General features: G+C 40.0%; 1 protein-coding gene across 35 annotated transcripts in view; it reads left to right on the top strand.

The window, feature by feature from the left end:
* Positions 1-4,701: 4,701 nt before the first annotated feature.
* The window catches only part of SLMAP (sarcolemma associated protein), an 88,470-nt gene continuing 74,348 nt past the window's right edge, over positions 4,702-18,823 (top strand). For 19 of the 35 annotated variants that reach the window (XM_069812247.1, XM_069812250.1, XM_069812235.1 and 16 more), the window contains exons 1-2: positions 4,704-4,816; positions 4,961-6,439. In XM_069812247.1, the coding sequence (XP_069668348.1) occupies positions 6,242-6,439 (198 nt within the window). In that variant the 5' untranslated portion in view covers positions 4,704-4,816; positions 4,961-6,241. Of the gene's footprint in view, positions 4,817-4,960; positions 6,440-18,823 lie in introns of all 35 variants that reach the window. The other 16 variants (XM_069812257.1, XM_069812256.1, XM_069812228.1 and 13 more) reach the window with 2 other exon arrangements.

Raw genomic sequence — 18,823 nt, 5'->3', positions numbered from 1 at the left:
TTAAAAGATCAGGAACAGAAAGTCTGAAACTAAAGAACAATGATAATGCTACAATAAAAAAAGTGTAACCACCCTTCAATAAATCCAGGCTGATAATTAGAATAAATTTTCTAACCACTGGAGAAATAAGGTTTTAAACAAAGTTTTCCAACAAGAGTAGTGAGGAATAAAGTCCTTATAAGTTTTAAGGAGGAGCTTGGTGAGCTTATAAAAAGGATTTTGTGTGATCACTGCCACTGGAAGCAGAGACACTCAGCGGTCAGACACATACATACCAATGTCTATATCTGTGCAGAATCTTTTACAAAGTGGTTTACATACAGTGGTTCAAACACTGTATAGCAAAGTTCATAGTTAAAACTGAAGTGGAAGCCAGCTCTTAGATGTATTACAGTTTCGTGTTATCTGTGATCTTCATTAATCTAAGATAATTTGGCTCTTTTTCAATGTGATCATGAAAGCTGCAAAAAACCTATTAGAAAATACCTGTTGTTGTTTGCCAGTAGTGATCATCATTCTGAGGACATGATCTTGCTCCAGTTACTTCTCATGATACACCAGCATGGACAGAGACACACTGCTAGAGAACACGTTTGTAGAATGTATATATATTCACCAGCTCCTAAAACAAACAGGTATCCAAAAATTCAAATGGGATTGTTGCTGTCTCAACATACACTGCAACTACACCATTTACTCCTGTGACTGTCCAGCGATATCCACTATCATGCATGCACAGAATATTGTGAATTTTATCAAGAATTGCAACCAGAATATTTCAACAAATTGTAGAATCACCATGTCACAATAATCTTGCCACTCCTTGTTTAAATTCGTGAGAACACTTCTCCTACTTAAGAAAAAATTGATGACATTTTCAGTCATTGCATCTCAAAAGCAACTATAGATCAGCAAACACTGGTCTGAGATAGTCTGACAGGCCATGCAGCTAGTCCTCCTCCCAGTCCTCTAGTGGACACAAAGTGCTTGCTGTGAACTACGTTTTTGTAGTGTTAACACTCAAATTGACACATCTATAGCTCCAGGTAAATGAACCTACTGCTCTGAAACAGTTCCTTATTTTTGACAGTTCAGCTTGATTCTGAATGTCTCAGAAGCTACTTCTGAGGCAAGCTTGTTTTGCAAAAGATATGTTAGGAAGTAAATAACAGTTCAAACTTTGCTATACGTTTCCACATTGCTCTACGTAGCAGTAAATGCCTTTATAGACTGTCATATTTTAAAATTTGGTATGGCTTAAAAGAGTGTAATTATACATAAAATTTGTTGTATTACTGAAAATCAACGTGAAACTGATTAGTCAATTGCTGATGAGTGCATTTCAGGGATGAGAACTCAGTAAAAAAATGTGCATCTCCAAATTTCTCCTTACCTGTTTATTCTGTTTTCATTACCAGTTTGCATCGTAATTTTTATACTAGAAACTGAGCTTTTGCTATACAGCATGTCTCATTCATTCCAAATGTAACAATCTCTCTTGAGTCAGGATCTCCCACTAAGCAACTGGTTCACAACACCTCTCCACTGACAATCTTAATCTGATGTATATTAATATTTTGGTAGCTTTTAGATCATCATTGCACAATACTCAGAAATCTGGCACTGAGTTGCCTAGAACGATGCTCAGTATTTTTCTTCTCTAGTCAGTTACAGTTAACTTAGAATTCATAACAGGCTTCCTTCAGCAAAATACCTTATTTTTCATGAAGTCATTAAGACCAAAGAATCTCTCCTGCACTTTCACACACTCAAGCCCAAATCCAGATATTTGGCAGGTATGCATATAAACTCTACCTCTGCTGCATTTCATCATCCTGAAACAGACACCAGCTCTTTAGGGGACAAACGTTGACAGTCACCTCCCTTCCATTTCCCTTATCCAAGATGGCTCTAGAGCAGGCTGTTTCTGCCCTCAGCTATGATGGCTATCATAAAATTTTTATGGACTTCCTGCCCAGAAAAAGGATGGCCACCTAAGTGGCATCTTGCTGCCCTTACCTAACATGGCTACCAAAGCTCACTCCCTCTTTTGGTTGTGTGGCAAACAGTGGTTCGCAGAAACGAAGCATGAGCTTACATGTCTTCCTTACTCCTCCTGAGCGCAGTACAGCGGCTGAGCATTTTATACTGAACTCTCTTCATTCACCTGTTGCTTTCCACAGTTCTAAGATGGACACTTTCTGGTAAGCATCAAATACCTCATAAAATACCCATACAATAGTTGTATCTCATTTCAGAATGCAACCACTTTCTATATTTTGACCTTAGTCTATGAGTCTGCCCCGATAACTTTTGAACTCATTAGGCAATTTGAAACAGGAGTAAAAAAAGTCTGAGAGATAACTAAACCCATCCAACTTCTCTGAAAGCTGGCACCCATACAGAAAAGGAAGGCTTAAATTAATGCCCTCGCTGAAAAGTAGGTAGAACTCTGTTGTTACATGAGCCACTTGGCAGCGCCAAAAAGTGTTAGAAAGGCAGCTGGCACGTACCATTGCTTTCCCTGTGGGACTGTCAAAATGGGATTTCTCCAGGGGACGGAGAAGGGTTCAGGATACTGTAATACAGCAGTGGCTTACAGTTTAAAGGAGACATATATTTAGAGTATTAGTTTGTTCTACTGGTCGCATAAAGACTTGAGAAAGATACTATACACACTATACAGTAGTATGAAATTTGTTTGAATCTCAGGATCTAAAAATTATACTTACAGAGAACATCAGAAAAAGATATCCACTGCTCAGTTTATCTTTTTAACTTGATTCTCTTAGGCCCTATAGATGGTAATGGTTCTTCATGTTTAATTTTACTTTCAGACTCCTTTCTCCATTAAACATGCATACAAAAACATAAAACATGCTCTCATAAATGTTATTGTCATTCCAACACCTGTAGTACCCTTTGTTCCCACCTTTTATGACTTTGCAATTCCAAAATGTTCTCAATTATTTCTACTTTTGCAACTCTTTCCCTCAAATCTAACTCCTGATGGACTTAAATTTATTCCTCATTTTCCCCATCCTCTTTTTATATCCCTTTCCTTCCCCCTTTTGATTAATTATGGCACCTTGTGTGCTATAAGCAATAGCCATATGGAATTTCCATTTATTTAAAAAAATGAGTAAATTAGGAACATATTTATCACAATAGTACAATTTCATAAACAAGCTGATGAAAGCCATGAAGTGGTGTGCAAGATATTTTTTCATTTTTCTCCTGTCAGGAGAATTGAAAACTATGGACATACAGTCCTAAAGCTTCCACCTATTAGTCCTTCTTTTTTTTTGTCTTCAAAAATCAGACTCATCTCTCATCTTGGATCTCATTTCTTTGCTTCAAACACAGATGTTACAGCCTGGTTTTGCTGCCTTTTTCTCATTGGAAGAAAACAGAAGAAAACTAGGCTGTAATGAATCACCCCCCCACGCCCCCTTCACAGTGCAGTCAGAAAGGGAAAAAAAATTAAGACAGCCCTGAGATTTTACTGTGCTATAACTAATAACGCAGCAATCATGCTTTCTCTCATACACTGCACTGCCTTACCTCAAATGTTGCTTATTTCCCTCACATATTGCCGGCTAAACTGCCCGGCCCAACTCCACTTCTCCACAGCCGCCTGGCCTTTCTGGCATCCTGGCACCAGAGAAACCTGTCATACCCCTAATCCTAACACCTTGTCACAGAATAATTATAGTCCTGGCACGACTCCAACATCTATCTTATATCAATCAATCTCCAGTTGTTTGCTTTATAGGGAATGACAGATTTAAAAATGAATTCAGACCGGAGAGACCTGTTCGGCACTAGCCTACCGTATGACCTTGAAAAGTAACAACCTTTCCTTGGCTTCTAGAAAATGGGGACAAATATGACCTTGGATGATGGTCCAAGACCTACTGAGGGAAAACACTGCACCAGTGACCCCACCTCTGTCCTGCCCTGACCCTTCTCTGTCACTCTGCCTTGAGCTTGCAGTTACCACTTGAAGGGCTCCCCCCCGGCTCCAGCTGCCAACCCGTAACTGGAGAGGGCAAAACACGGCCAGCGTTCCTCCCTCCCCAAGACACGTCAAACGACACTGCGGCTTCCAAAACGTTCAACCTAGGATCATAAAACGCCACGAAGAGCACGGGGCAAGCAGGAGGATGCGGGGGAGACTCCTGCACTCTCGCCGGAGAGCTCTGCTGATAACGTGTGACCCCACTTTCTCCTCAGCGTTCCCCTACTCAACGGCAGACGAGCCCCGCTCGCCCCCTCCCTCCCCAGGGCAGAGCTGAGGAGAACAGGGGAGGGGAAAGAGATGGCACCCGGCCCCGGGGGCTCACTCACCTCAGAGACCTGCCCCCGCTCCCACCTGCTAACACGTCCTAGCTGTGCCCTTCCGCAGCAGCCCCTCTCCCCCTTGCCCCGCTTCGCAGGAGACCGCCCGGCCCCCCGCACCCTCACGGCTCAGCCCGCCGCCCACCTCCCCTCACAAGCATCCCCCCCCCCATACCCCCCCTCCGCCCCGCGCACCCGGAAGAGGGCGGCAGCGGTCACGGGGCGGAGCCTCGGCCGCTGCCGCAGCTTCACTGGGCGCAGCGCGCCGGCGCAGCCCCTCTCCCGCGCCTGCGCAGCCGCCCGCGCGGAGGCTGGAGGCGGCCGGCGCGCCTTCCCTTTGGTCAGGCCCCGCTGAGGACGGCTCCTCCCTCCGCCACCGCCTGCCCTCCCCCCCCGACCCCCGCCCCTCCCCGGCAGCGCCGCGGCTGCTACACCGGGTAGGTTTCCAGTCACTATGGCGGCCGCTGCGCTGAAGGTAAGGGAGGGAGCGGAGCCCTGGTGCGCCCCGTGCCTCCCTCGGGGCCGGGCAGCGCTAGGCCGGCGGGGGGGGGAGGGGGGGAGGCGCGGGGCCGCGCCGGGCGAGGGACGCGTCTGACCCGGTTTGTTTTCGGCTCTGCAGGTCGGAGGAAAGTTTTCGTGGTCGGCGGCTGCCTGAGAGGCAGAGCTACCGAGCGGGGAGGCGTCCGGGCCCGGCCGCCAGGCCTCTCCCGCCGCCGGGCCAGCGGAGCCGCGCTCGGCGGGCGGAGAGCGCGGGGGGCTGAGGAGAGAGCCCCCCTCATGCGCAGCCACCTGCGGAGGGGCTGAGCGGAGCGGAGGGGACGCCGCCTCTCCCGGCCCGCCGCTCCCCGCGCCGGGGGCTTCTGGCGGAGACTTCCTGGAGCCCCCCCCCCCCCCCCGCCCCGCTCGCCTCCCTCCTCCGCCGGCCCCCGCCCGCCGCCGGCAGACCCCGCCGCCAGCCGCCCCGCCGCGGAGGGACGCTTGCCCGCTGCTGGCAGCCGGAGCCATCGCGGGCACCGCCTGGGAGCAACCTGTCAGTGCACCTCGTAGGCCGTCCCCGGAGGACCCTTCCCACGCGTTAGTCGTCGTGTCCCGTCCCGTCCCCCCCGTCCCCCCCCCCGAGGGAAGGAGAGTTTGAAGCCCTCTCCATGCCTTATCAAGTTCTTATCTGAGCGGCTGCTTGAACCTGTAGACCCGTTCAGCTTTATCTGGTGTAGGGGAGGAAGACAGCATAGCTCTCACACCCCAGCCTAAATCGAGGACCACCTTATCCTGCTTTGGTTTAATACGTGAAGATGGTGAAATGCGGATTGCTGTGTGAAGCGACTAGATCCCTGTTGCGGAGTGAGGGCTTCCTATTCACCTTCCAACTCCTGATCTGTGTGCTTTGAGAGAGGACACTAACCCTCCTCCCTCATCCCCCTTCCCTAAACCTTTCCTTGCTTCCATGTTGCATTGGTCAGAATTTTGGTCAGTGTTGTTTACGGAAGGGGGGGGGGAAAGAAGGCAGTTGAGGTTACAAACAAAAGTACTCGTATGACTCATCTACTTGGATTTAAGACATTCTATCCTTCTTTCAAGGAGCCTTTGCTTCTCTTTGAAGGAATCAGATGCTTGTTCCTATTCTTCCAGAGGAGGATGGATTGAAAGTTGTACATTTTAGACTTTTTTTGGGCCACTGCTGATAGTATTAAAAGACATAATGGGGCTTTTTCACTGGATTATTGCCAGAATTAGTTTACACACTGAAACAATGAGTTGTTAGGCCTCTCATATGATAATGTTTGTCCTGCTTTAATATAAAGTTGCTGTGGAGGTTTGGGTTAAAAATTGTGGAGGACAGTCTGCATCCGAAGAGGCTCTCTTCATCTCTGGTTGGTGTGGCAACCCCAATCTGTCCTCGATGCCTTCAGCCTTGGCCATCTTCACTTGCCGCCCGAACTCTCATCCGTTTCAGGAGCGTCATGTCTACCTGGACGAGCCCGTCAAGATTGGCCGCTCAGTGGCTCGCTGCCGGCCAGCTCAGAACAACGCAACTTTTGACTGTAAGGTGCTGTCCAGGAACCATGCTCTTGTGTGGTTTGATCACAAGACAGGCAAGGTAAGATGTCTTCTTTATTTAAAAATAATGACCTGCACGTTTGTTTTAGCAAGTCCCTGTAGATTGCAGATCACTTTTGTTTCGCTGTAATAAATATGGTTGCATGTGGAAGGATTAAGATTTGTGTTAGAGTTAAAATGATTATGTTTCAGGTAAGGTGATAATTTCTTACTACACAGAAACTTTAAATATTAAAAGTACATAAACCAGTTGAAAATGGTGATAAGTACTGAAAAATTTGCATGCGTATTATTAATTGCTGGAAGTATGTGATTTTGAGGTGAGTAATACAAATCTAAGAGCACGGGCTTGTCTGAATATAATGGTGTAACAGTATTTTTTCAAATGTTGAGAAATTACTATTATATCTGAGCATGTAAAGAAATCTCATTGTGAGGAGCGTCAAAAAACAGATTAAAGAAAAAAACTGGGTTGGTTTGGTACTCTTCCTACTTGCCCTTTTGAAATTTTATAAAGAGTATTTTGTTGTTTGGGTCTGATAGAAGGTTTGTTACTGGCAGCAGGAGTGTAACAAATGGCATGCAAGATATTTCCTCGTTGACAGTGAAAATGGTTTTAAAATATATCCTGTGTTGTCTTAACAGTGTCTCTTAAAAGGCTAGCTATCTGGTTAAGTGAAATTAAGAGGCTCTGTAGTGCATGTTTTGTCCACTAGGGATTGAACTGGGACAAGTAAAGTTATTTTACTTAATGATTGTCAAGTTAATTTTAAATATCCTGCAAGAAATGAGCAAAGTGCAGATTTCAGTTGCTCAGCACTGTATTTTTTTTTTGTAAATGTATTGATGTTATGCCCTAGAACTTCATATGCTCTAAATCAGCTGGTTTTTAGCTTCGCAGCATGCCCTTCTATGAAATGCGGTCAGTGTAGCTCTTGATTTTAAGAATAATATGGTCTGTAATTAATGCAGTAATTTTTAGTAGTATGACACAGCATAAGGAACAGTACAACGCAGTCAAAGTTCTTAAACCTTCCATTGTTAACTATCCTATGTTATGCAATACCTGGGCATGATGGGACTAGACAAGCGTTTAATTTTTTAAGGCTGGGTTATGGCATGGCTTTCAAGTTACCTGCATGTAATTGTGCAAACTGCTATCTGTATTAGTGTTTCATTAAGCATGTTGTTTTGGCTCTGTTATGTATGTGATGTGCGTTCTTGCAGACTTTAGAAAATTTAAGTGCATGAAATAGTTTCAATTTAGGCTTAGTTTTTAACCTTTCTTGTTTGACTCAACAAAGTAAAATGTTCCAATTTATTGTACTGTTTTTAAGTTTAAAAATATTATGCATATAGCTTTTTATCAACGTTTCTCATGATTTATAAAGATTTTAAGACCCCCATGTGCTCTTTTATGGTTACAAATAGCCTAGCCATATTAAAGATGGTTAATTTGACAAAGCGTGTTGAGCAAGACTGCTAACTAACAAGCTTAAAAGACAGTCAGTTGCGGGGTTTTTGTTTGTTTTTAAATTTCAGTTACCTTTGGCTTTATCTAGCTGATCTCAAATAGAAACTTGGTAGTAGTAAATAAGAGGATGGTATGCGATAGTTCTTGAGATACCGTCATGTGAGGATTTGATGGGGGTCTTGATGAAAATTGCCCAGGTGGGTGTCGGGATCAGTAGCCATAGTGATCAACTAAAGAGGGGGTTTAAGGTCATGCATAGGCATGTATTACTGTAAATTTTACGTGTTAGATGTTGTAGTACTATAAAAGGTTTAAAGCACTGATAAAGTGGTATGGAGAATTTTGGATTCTATGTGTGTTTCTTGGCAATGTGGTCTGGTTTTTCATCTGGTTGAGTATCTGAATGCTAAATTGTGAGATAGTTGGAGGAGAGGAAAAAAATGCATCATTGCAAACAGTAAATATAAATGCTGTTGTGAAAAGGCAGGTAGAAGATGTTGGCAAATACAGTCTAAATCTTGAATCGCAAAAACTACTTTAAAGGATTCTGTGTTGTTTTCACAGTACAAAAAAACCTGTAAAGCTATGACAGAACATTTGCATGCAGGAATGTTTATTATCATTGTTGACAGAACTTCTAATAAGTACATATCATTTAGGACTATGTCATTATCCTATCAATGACCTATATTTAAACCCGCATAAATTCTTTTTGCCACAGTATTCGTAAACTTTTCTTAGAAGCTTATATACAGGACTTTTATCTTTCATAAAACCCAAAATTTATAAAAGACTTTGAAATGTTAATTTAGTAACAGAGAGAAACCTTCAAATAATTCAAAATGATTCAAGAATGATCTGGGGCTGCAGTTCTAAAAGTCGTGGACTTTGACTACACCGGTTTCTGGAATTCCCAGTCAGTCCAGCCTCTGTGCTGCCTCCTGAGGTGCCTTTCAGTTATACTCTAATTTTTGTTTTCTTGAGTGTTTGGAATTTTGTTTCTTTTGTTTTAGTGAATCATGTGAGTGATCCTGTTTACTACAGAGACTGTAAACTATTGTGTCGGCATAATCTGTAAAGAAGGGTAGAAACTGAAGAGAGGGAGCATCAGTAAGCAGTGGCAAGGAAACTAGTACGCAATTATTTTTTTTTTGTGGCAGAGGTAAGCTTCAGCTGAAGTATGTCACATAAACAGACCAAGTTGAAGATGACATGTTACTTACAATTGAAAGATGTGAATGTTTACTTTGTATAAAGGCACTTTAATTATGCATGGAAAAGGTTATGTGCCCAAAGGAGATAATGTCTATGTAACACCAGCATTATTAAGGATAAAAGTAGGATAAGTCTTCAAGATCACCAGTAAATAGCAATTAAAAGTAGCTATTTAAAGTTGGATTTGCTTTTAAAAATATGTTTAATATAATATGTAAGCCTAAAAATCTATAAGATAAAGGTGGAAGGAGGTGGTGCAGGCAATACCTGTACTCAGACTTTTTCTGTGCTTAGTAATACTTTTATAGACAACCAGTGCAATGCTTTGTTTTGCTTGTGTTTGTAGAAACAATGTAATATCTCCTTGTGGATTTTTCATACAGCAATAACATTAGAAGCTTACGCTTAGAATTGATTTTTTTTTTTTGAGTAATTACAAGTTAATGAATCTTCTTAAGAGATGCCTGAAAAAGTGAGTCACTAGATATGTAGCAAGTGGATGTTGTGCTGAGCATGGAGCATTCCAAAAAGTGTGAATGAAAGCAAAATAAAAAGTGGGCTGTAGTTCAGAAAATTTAAATAAGTTTGTTTAGCTTCTATCATTGCATATGGGCAGAAATTCTGTAAAAACTGCTTAATTGAAATAGTCTTAAACTTGAGGTTTTGGGGAGGTTCTTTTGTTTGTATTTTTTTGGTTTGGGTTTTTTGTTTTGTTTTGATTTTGTTTTTAAAAATAAGCAAGTTGAAGACCCTTGAGAATTTTTATATGAATTCTCCCAGGCTGAAATGCTTCTGGCAGATGTGGTGGAAGCTTTTAGTAGAAGCCTGAAGTTTCCGACAGATATCCAGGCTTTCAAAAACTGGAACTAGTCAGTGCCTTAGTTTGTTGTGAGTGTCCATTATAAGTACCTTTTATAAAGAATCCATTGTCATAGCTTACCAAAGGCACTGAAAAACTGTGTGAGAAATAAAGTATTTTCTTAGACCAAAAGGACTCCAAATAATTGGTCATTTTTAACAACTGAAAAAAAATGTGTAAGCACAAGTTTTTGTGTTAAGGTGGTAGCTAATACTACTGTTTTCATTTAATTCAAAGTGTGCATGAATTGAATTGAGCACATTCATAGTATCTTGGTTACAGAAATGCTAACTCGTAAATTGAGAGCCAAATAGTCCACATGATAGCAAATTAAATTTAAGGCTGTCCTTTATGGCTTCCAGGCTTAAACTATGTGAGATAAAAAAGTTACAGAACACGTCCTGCAGGGAGCATGCTCTTTAAAGAAAACAAACAAACCCTGCCCTGCCCCCTCCCACCCCCAAACCAAACCCAAAACCACCCACCAAAAACCCAACCCCAAACAAACCAAAAACGAGCACCCCAAAACAACAACCCCAAAGGTACAGCTAGGGAATTACGGACTGGCTAGTTTTGTTTGAGTCCTTGGGAAAGCCATGGAGCAAGTTTTGAAACACTTTCCTGGGAACATGAAGATGATGATTTGGTAAAGGACAGTATGGATTTAGCAGGCATAAATCATGTCTGACAGATCTGATTGCCTTGTATGATAAAATGACTAGATTTGTGGGCAAGGGAGAGCAGTGCACACTATTCACCTTGGCCTTTAGCAGGGCTTTTGACTGTTTCCCACGATGGTCTTGTGTCTGAGTTAGGGCACTGCAGACTGGATGTATGGACAACTAGATGAGTGAAATAAAACTGGTTTGAGGATCAAGCTCAGTGGTAGTGGTTAGTAGGTGGTGCTCTACCTGGATGCTGGTAACAAGCAGAATACAGCAGGAGTCTATATTATGACCCGTCCTGTTTAACATTTTTATCAATGACCTGAAGGACATGGTGAAGTTCACTCTAGTCAAGTTTGAAGATGACACCAAATCTGGAAGTGTTGGTGTGGTGGGGGGAATGAGTTGATATGCTCAAGGACAAGGCTACCATCCAGGGGACCTGACCTTGCTGAAAGGACAGACAGGAGCCTCAGGAGTCTGAACAAGGACAAATGTGAAGTGCTGCACTGGGAAAGTAAGAACCCTTTGCAGCTTGTTAGACCATGTCTAGGATAGTGCATCTAATTTTGGACCACGAATGCAAGAAATACATTGATAAACAGGAGTTGAAAGATCATATGCTCTCTTTTCTTGCTGTATGGTACTAAAGATAAAAGTATATTGACCATGAAAGAAATAAGAGAAAGAATTTGTAAAAAGGAAATATGTTGTTCAGTTAACATTACATAGAATGTTTTGTGGAGATCAAGGATTTGGCAAGATTCAAGAAGTATAGGACACCTTCTCTGGACGTTGTGTTTGTTCAGAACTATTTTAGTAAATCTGTCTTAGAAAATTTAGTGGGATATGAAAAATGGTATTTGGGGTTGCAGGATTTTAATGGGAGATTTTTTCTGTTGCTTCCTATAGAGTTTCCTGTATGATACTCTGGGCTATTGGTGCTGACCTGTGCAGAGGATGCTTAATTTCTCATCTGTCAGTAGCATTTCTTTCGGTAGATACTATGTCTGTTACTTATTTTTTTCCTCTGTTACATCTTTTCAGCTTTGTTATGATGTCTTTGAGAGCTGAACAAATGTTTTATTTTTCAGTACTTTTGATGCTGCTATATGCTTACAGTCTGTAGTGCCTGTAGAGAAGACACTCATCTTCCAAACACTGAATGTTTATTCCAAGTGCCCTGGGAGGCTGACCTGGGGTCTGCTATAGTGCATTAAGGTGAAATTTCAGTGCTTAGATGCTTTTGGTAAGAGGGTGGTGTCAGCCAGCCCTTACATACACCTGTTAATATTTTTATGTAAGTGCTTTTCACCCTGAATGAACTATGCAATATTATGCTGATATGATCATAAGAGTAGTATGGGCTATGGACCTCTCTGTTTCGGCAAACTTCACTGCCATACTTCCTTTAGAACACAGCGTAGGAGTGCTGGTGGCCATTTATAGTAGAGGTAAGTTGCTGCTGACAAGGATTTCCCTGCAGAGATACCATCTAGAGCCACTGCTGCAGAGCTAATACTGTAATTCTTGGAGCTGATCCATTGCAGTCATGATGCATCTATCTTGAGCCAGGAACACCAACACATTGATTAGGTTTTAAAAACAAACAAATCCCTTTTGTAGTTGCAGTGAATTTTTACAAACTTCAAATTAATCAGGTTACTTAGTAATGAAGGCCAGTAAATGTGTTTTGCTTGGGTCTCTAACGGGATGGTTTGGGTTTGCTCCTGGTCCCATGCTTATAAATGTAAACCTTGCCTCCCTAATACACTTTCATTATATAAAATTCTTTTTGACTTTTACTTTCTTTCACATGTTAGTTGCAGCAATCCATTGATCATTTGCAGGTGGATTATGTTACATTGGAGAAATACTTTCGATTTGGCTTTGCCCTCTCATTTTTCTTACTGAATTTGAACAGTTTTGGTTGCTTATTTAATTTAAGTAGTTGAATTTATGTATGCTGTCAAGGAGCATGTGGGTTAGTAGTGTCTAACTGTGTCAATGTGCTACTTTGTGTTGATTTTAATCTGTTCTAGCTAAAACTCTGCAAAATGTGTAGACAAATACTCAGCTGATTTGTTGCATTTTGGTTTTTGTCATTTCTTTTAATAGATATTGTAAAGTGAAAATTATTGTTTGTGGAACCTGGCAAGTGAAAAGGAAGGAAGAATGCTGCCTTCATCCCTAAAGCTAGCAATTTTACAGGCTATTGCTACTAAATTATACGATTGTTTATTGTCTCTGGATTTTCTTTTGAATCACATCAATAATTGCTTCCTGTTAATGTTGCTCACTTGCTGAGAGTTTGGATTATCTAAGAGCTCTGAGTTTTGTTAAATCTTGCTGTGACAAGATTAACATTCCCAACTTGTCTTTCTTTTCAGAAACATTTCTGCTTATCACAGAGTTGTTGGAAGAAGGCTTACAGTAGTGTCATGTTTCTGTTGAATATAGACAAGCATTTTTTCAGTTTGCTTTAGGAGTGGGAACCTCAGGCAGAGAGATGGATTGGACTGTACCATCTTAAGCCCCTGCAAGAAGACATATCTCTCTACCAGAGGCCTAGAACAGTTTCCTTTTTCAAAAAGGAAAATCATTGTGCTGGAGCCAGACACTTAATCAGATACAATTTTTGTGTTATGTTGTACCAGACACATATGTATGTGATTGAGCAATGTCTTAGAGTTTATTTCAGTCTTGAGAAAGTATAAATAAATGATGAACTTCCAGCAGGCTTACAACAGAAAGTCCAAAATCCTGTAGCAACACTGTAGTTGAGTGGAAAACCAAAGAAAATGCTAGCAGCAGTTTGACTTTTTTTTTTTAAACTTTTCTAAAAATGTAAAAAGTACTGGGATTCGTTAAGGGTAGTTAAGGGCATGAAGAATTTATAGTATCTTTGCAAAGCTAAAGAACATTTCAGTATTGATAGTTGAACTATGGTGCATACTGGAGGAAAATACGTGCTATTCTTAGATCTTTTTAGGTTATAAAATAACAGGAACCAACCACTGAAAACACTGAAGAATTGACAAGATGGACTTAATCACAAATGTTCTAATAGTGTAAAATAGAACTTGTAACTAAATACAAAAATATTGACAGTATTGTGCTACTGTTAAAGTAAGTTTGTCCCCAGTTGAAACATCTTGTTCTGTTTTGGTTTTCATATGATAATTCAAATGTGTTAAAAATATTTATTGACAGAAAGACTTCAGTATAGGAAATGTGCAATGTCTGAGATGTCTGTTCTTACATAGCTTCCATATAAGTGACCTTTTGTTCTTGTATTAAGACTATTGAAAATAAAACTAAGAACAAGTTATTAATGCTGTATATTCTCATAATTACAGTTGTAATAGTTCTTCTGTAAAAACAAAATGAATGCAAGAGCTTAAGATACAGGACTTGTGAATGCTTCTAACTGTATATTGAGTAATAAACTTTTTAAAGGAAGGAATGGAAATGCTTATGTTTCAAATCAAGGAAGAAAAGCTTTGTTATGGGCCAAATAGATATGTGTACAGTAGGTTCTTTTGAAGATATTTGGTACTGGCTGCTGCTATTTGTATATGCCATTAGTCCTATCTGATATGGCAGGTTTTGCTCTTAACTGGCACTTTTTCAAAGAGTTGTTCCTTTTCTGGATGTTGAGCAAGACTATGTTTAAACATAGATTTTTCTAAAACTTTGATGTCTTTGATGCAATATTATTAAAGATCTGTAAGAGGTTTTTTTGCTTGTTTAAACCCCTGCCCCCCCCCAGCAGACTTTGATGACTGCCTTGCTTTCTGTTTTTTAATTGCTTTTCTTGAAGTGTGATAGTTAACTGTATAGGGTAGAAGCCACATCTCTTGGTTTTGCAAAGCTTGACTTTTAGCTTGCCTACCTGTTTACCTTTCAAATTTCTGGTGACCTTTCCCAGTAATTCCTAGCACAGTTAACTGTCATTCTTATCTTTTTTTGGTTGTTAGCTATAATAGTTGAATGGACTTATGGGCAGTAGCATTGCAAATCAGTTTTGGTGATATTACTTGTGATTTTATTCTGGCATTGCTGTTCTCTGCACTTAAACTTACTGTTTCCAGGTGCTTGAAAAATCTGAAAGCTTTCAGGAGGTGTAATGAATTACTTGTAATTCTTCACATTTTCTATTTTGTTATTTAAAAAAAAATATTTTATTTTTTTTAATATCTGGTTGTGGAAGAATCCATTCTGCAGCCAAACTATTTTTTCAGGTCTTTGATCTTGGTAGGTAATTGCAACTCTTTGTTGTTTCCTTGCTATCATTACAAGGATTCCTCTTGCTGAATGCCAGAGGATTTTTAAGGCTATGTGGAGTTAATATAATCACATATTAGTAAGGGACAAAGAGTAAGTTTGATAAAGTTTCTTTTGTTTCTGTGGGTTCCAGAGCTGTAAGTCATTATGTATAGTTTGGCTGGTATCTACTTTGAGGGGAGTTACGATACTATGAACAAGGACAGCCAAATTCTACGGCACGGATGTACTGTCAGAGGATAAGTTAGGTTGGTATGGACCTCTGGAGGTTATCCAGTCCAATCCTCCGCTCCGCAGCAGGTCTAATTAGTTTAGGTTGCTTGTGGACTTGGGATAGAATTTTGGGTACAAAATTAATCGCTACCAACAAATAAGCTTCTGAGGACGGGGTCAGGCATATTTGCTAGGTAGGCTAGCTTATGTTGCTGTTGTCTTAAGTCATGTTCTGAACTTTCAGCGTGTGTGTGTGTGTATGTATATATAATATAGTACTATGAAATACCTGGAGTACTTCTTTTATAGTGCAACTTAAAATTACCTCCAAAATGTGTCAGAAATTCTTTTAAAATTTACCTGGAGGAAAAGAAGCACTGAATGAAAGACATAAGAATGTTCCTAGTTCCACCCCTAATTCCAAAAGGGTGGAAATAATACAACACTTTCACTTACAGCTCTCAACCACTACTTCCTTTTTAAGAACTCAAAGGGGAAATGAATGGTTTTTTTCCAATCTTCCTCTTTGAGGAGTTCTCCTAGACTGCATATGCCAGAAGTTGTAAGGGAAAACCAGGAATACAAATCACAGAAAGGGCATAATTGTTTTTGCATCTCTGTAACTAGTTGACATTATGTAAAACTACAGGTTGTGCTGTTTAAGCAGGGCTTTTGGTAGGTATATAAATAATGTCTGTGACATCAAAGGCCAATGATTTGGTCTATGAACAGAAGCCTTTCTATATAATTAAAGGAAGAACTGATAGACTGCTATTATATTAATAGTATGTTACCTATAACATAGAAAGCCATGTGGATATTCTAGGTCTATTTGAATGCTCTTTGCCTATGGTGTCATCCTAATTTTGAGTTAAATTTATGAATCTGACTGTTAATTAGGAAGTTAAAAGTATGTATGCTGTGTTTGGATAGCTTTAACTTTCATGTGAACAGAAGGGAAAATGGTTTTGGTGCTTTTTGTACTTGAACAAATGCATTGCATTGACACACAGACAACTTTCTCTGAAAAAACTGGGTTTTTGTTTTGGAATCTGTGTACACATGCTACCTAACCTACTGAAATCAGTACAGGTTATGCATACATACTATTGCAGAATACTGCCTCCTGATAAATTTAATGCTGATCTACATTTTAGCTGCAGGTTGACTTGCTCTGACCCCATGTTCCAGAAATGGGAAGGGTTAGTCTGGCAAAACTGCACCAGCACTGCTGTCCTGCTTTCTTTGAGCCACTCTGGGACATCCAGATTGCATTCCTGTGGGCTCTTTAGGTCATCCTGTTCTGGGATTTTGGCTGCTTCACAGCCTGGTGTGAATGTGCTTGCAGTTGAACAATTTTATACGCAGATGTGCAGATAGGTGGTTTTTATTTTTGGTCTCCCCTGGTTGATCAAATGAAAATGTGCTCAATTTTCTTCTTCCCTTTCCCACATAGCTTTATGTTGAGCCTTCCCAGGATAGGTGTTGCTGGATGAATTTTACATGATGATGTAAGTTTTATAAACTAATATTAAAGGATCTTGATGAGTAGTCTTTCTTTTGAGATCTGTAACTTGCACTTTCTTTGATGTGTGTTATAGTTTAAACTTGCTGTACACATCTTCCTTTATAATTGCTGTTTTGTATTTCCAAAAGATTTACAAAAATAATTGCTTTGTAGTATCCTTTAAAAACCCTTTATGAAGATGTAGTTTTGAGTCTAATGTTAGGGTACCTGTAATCTTGTAACATTATTTCAGTGACTGGATCTGCTTGCTGGTGTTGTGCCTCAAAGTTAAGTGTAGAAAGTATGTTACATACTTCTGCTATAAATACTGCTTTAGACAGTTTTTATACTCAGGTTTGCTCACCTGTGGAAACTATTCTCTTCTATTCCAGAGCAAAAGTTTTCAGACAATAGAAGGATTTGAGAAATAGTAAGTGCTTGCTTATACTTGTGGACATTTGGAAAACATAATTTTGACTGCTGCACTCATGCTGAATACTGTCCCAAGTATTCTTTTTCATGCAACTGTTGTAGCTTTGAACCAAGTCCTAGCTGTGCTACATGAAAGTGCTGTTTAATTGTTGGCAGTGCTTGAAGTTGGTAATTTTGTATAATATTTTAGCGACCTAAAATTGAGAGGTCCATTATCTGCATCCAAAAGGGAGCTCTTGCCTGGTGATGTTTAATGAGGTCGTTGTTGTTAGTAATAAGGATACTTTTTTTGATAGCATCAGGGTTAAAGCTGTTTGCTGAGACACAATGCAACTGCGATTTCTCCATTAGTGCTAAAACTACAAGTTACTTTGCAATTATGGAATAAATATCCAGTGATCTGAATCTCTTTTGCCTTTTCTTAAACTGGAATAAAACCTCAGAAATTGTATCATGAACATCTGCTTGATGGCTTATTAAAAAGAAAAGAACAACTGACCTTCCAGAATTGAGGCATTTGCATCTGATTTTTTTTTTTGACAAAAAAATACTGTTGAAATTTTTCATTTGAAATTTCTGTTCCTGGACCATGCAGTAACTAAGCATTCTTAGAGCTGATAAAGATTCAGTGGCTTAACAGGTGACTTCGTGCAAGAGTAGCTGCTTATGTGTGAATGTTCACGCTCATGGCAAGCACGAAGTACTTTGATTTAGTCTGTAGGTGAAAGCTAAGGGTGCATGTACAGGTAGCTATTATGTATCTGAGTCCCAAGCTGTTGATTAGAATTAGTAATATGACAGCACAACCCATTCGGTGGCCATACTATTAGCATTTACTAACAAAACAATAAATGCTGATTTAGTGGGGAATTGTATTAGAGTAAGGAGCTTTTATGGAAGGATCTGTTTCAGAATGAGAATCTGTGGTTATATGTGGCCAGAAAATGTTTTTTATCTTAAAACTTAATTATTGCATTTACTGACGCAGCCAAGTTGCGTTTTTATTTTAAAAATGGTTATATTTCATGGATGAGAGAGTGGAAACATGAATAAGAAGCCAAAAAAACACCCAAAGGCAAATCAGCTTTCTAGGAATAGTCTTTTCAATCTGAAGAGAAGTTGCAACTTCTGGAAAGTTCTAGTTGAAGTCTGAAATAACAAATAACACGGTGAAAAGAACACACAAGCAAAACAAGTATTTTGGAACATAGGAAGGGGCCAGCTTTTTGTAATCTTAGTATGACTCCTGGCTGTGTAATTGCTAGGACATTAAAAATTATTTTAGTGAGTGTACTGAGTCAAATATGAAAAACAGACCAATTCAGTCTTTGCTCTTATGATTTTTTACCTTATTGGGGTTTCCTTTCCATAAAGCTAGAGGTACTACAGTGAATAGAGGGGACCAACATGTTACTGATCTTCCAGGTTTTTTCTCCCCATCATTGTTCTTTTCATGGTCTTTTTTAACTTCATTGCACCCATTCAAATACTAGAACAGTTATTAACAAAACTTCTGATTGCAGTGGAAGAAAAGAACACCAGTAATAAATTACCACAAAATCAGATAGTTATTAGATGCACTGCATTTGCTCATACAGCTGGTCAAGAGTGCAGATTCCTTTAGTTGTGGCCACGAGTAGGTCTGAGGGCCTTTTTAACTACTTAGCAAGGTGTTTTTTTAGTTTATGCATATGCGATGTGGATTTAGGTTGGTGGAGATGAGCTCCTTATTTTCCTGATGCATTGTATTTTTGAGCAATTGAAAGAGTATT

The sequence above is a fragment of the Haliaeetus albicilla genome, chromosome 24 (assembly GCF_947461875.1).
Source record: "Haliaeetus albicilla chromosome 24, bHalAlb1.1, whole genome shotgun sequence".
In the NCBI taxonomy this organism is placed as follows: Eukaryota; Metazoa; Chordata; class Aves; order Accipitriformes; family Accipitridae; genus Haliaeetus; species Haliaeetus albicilla.
Note: the sequence above shows the minus strand (reverse complement) of the source record. Positions and strands in the feature narration are given on the sequence as shown.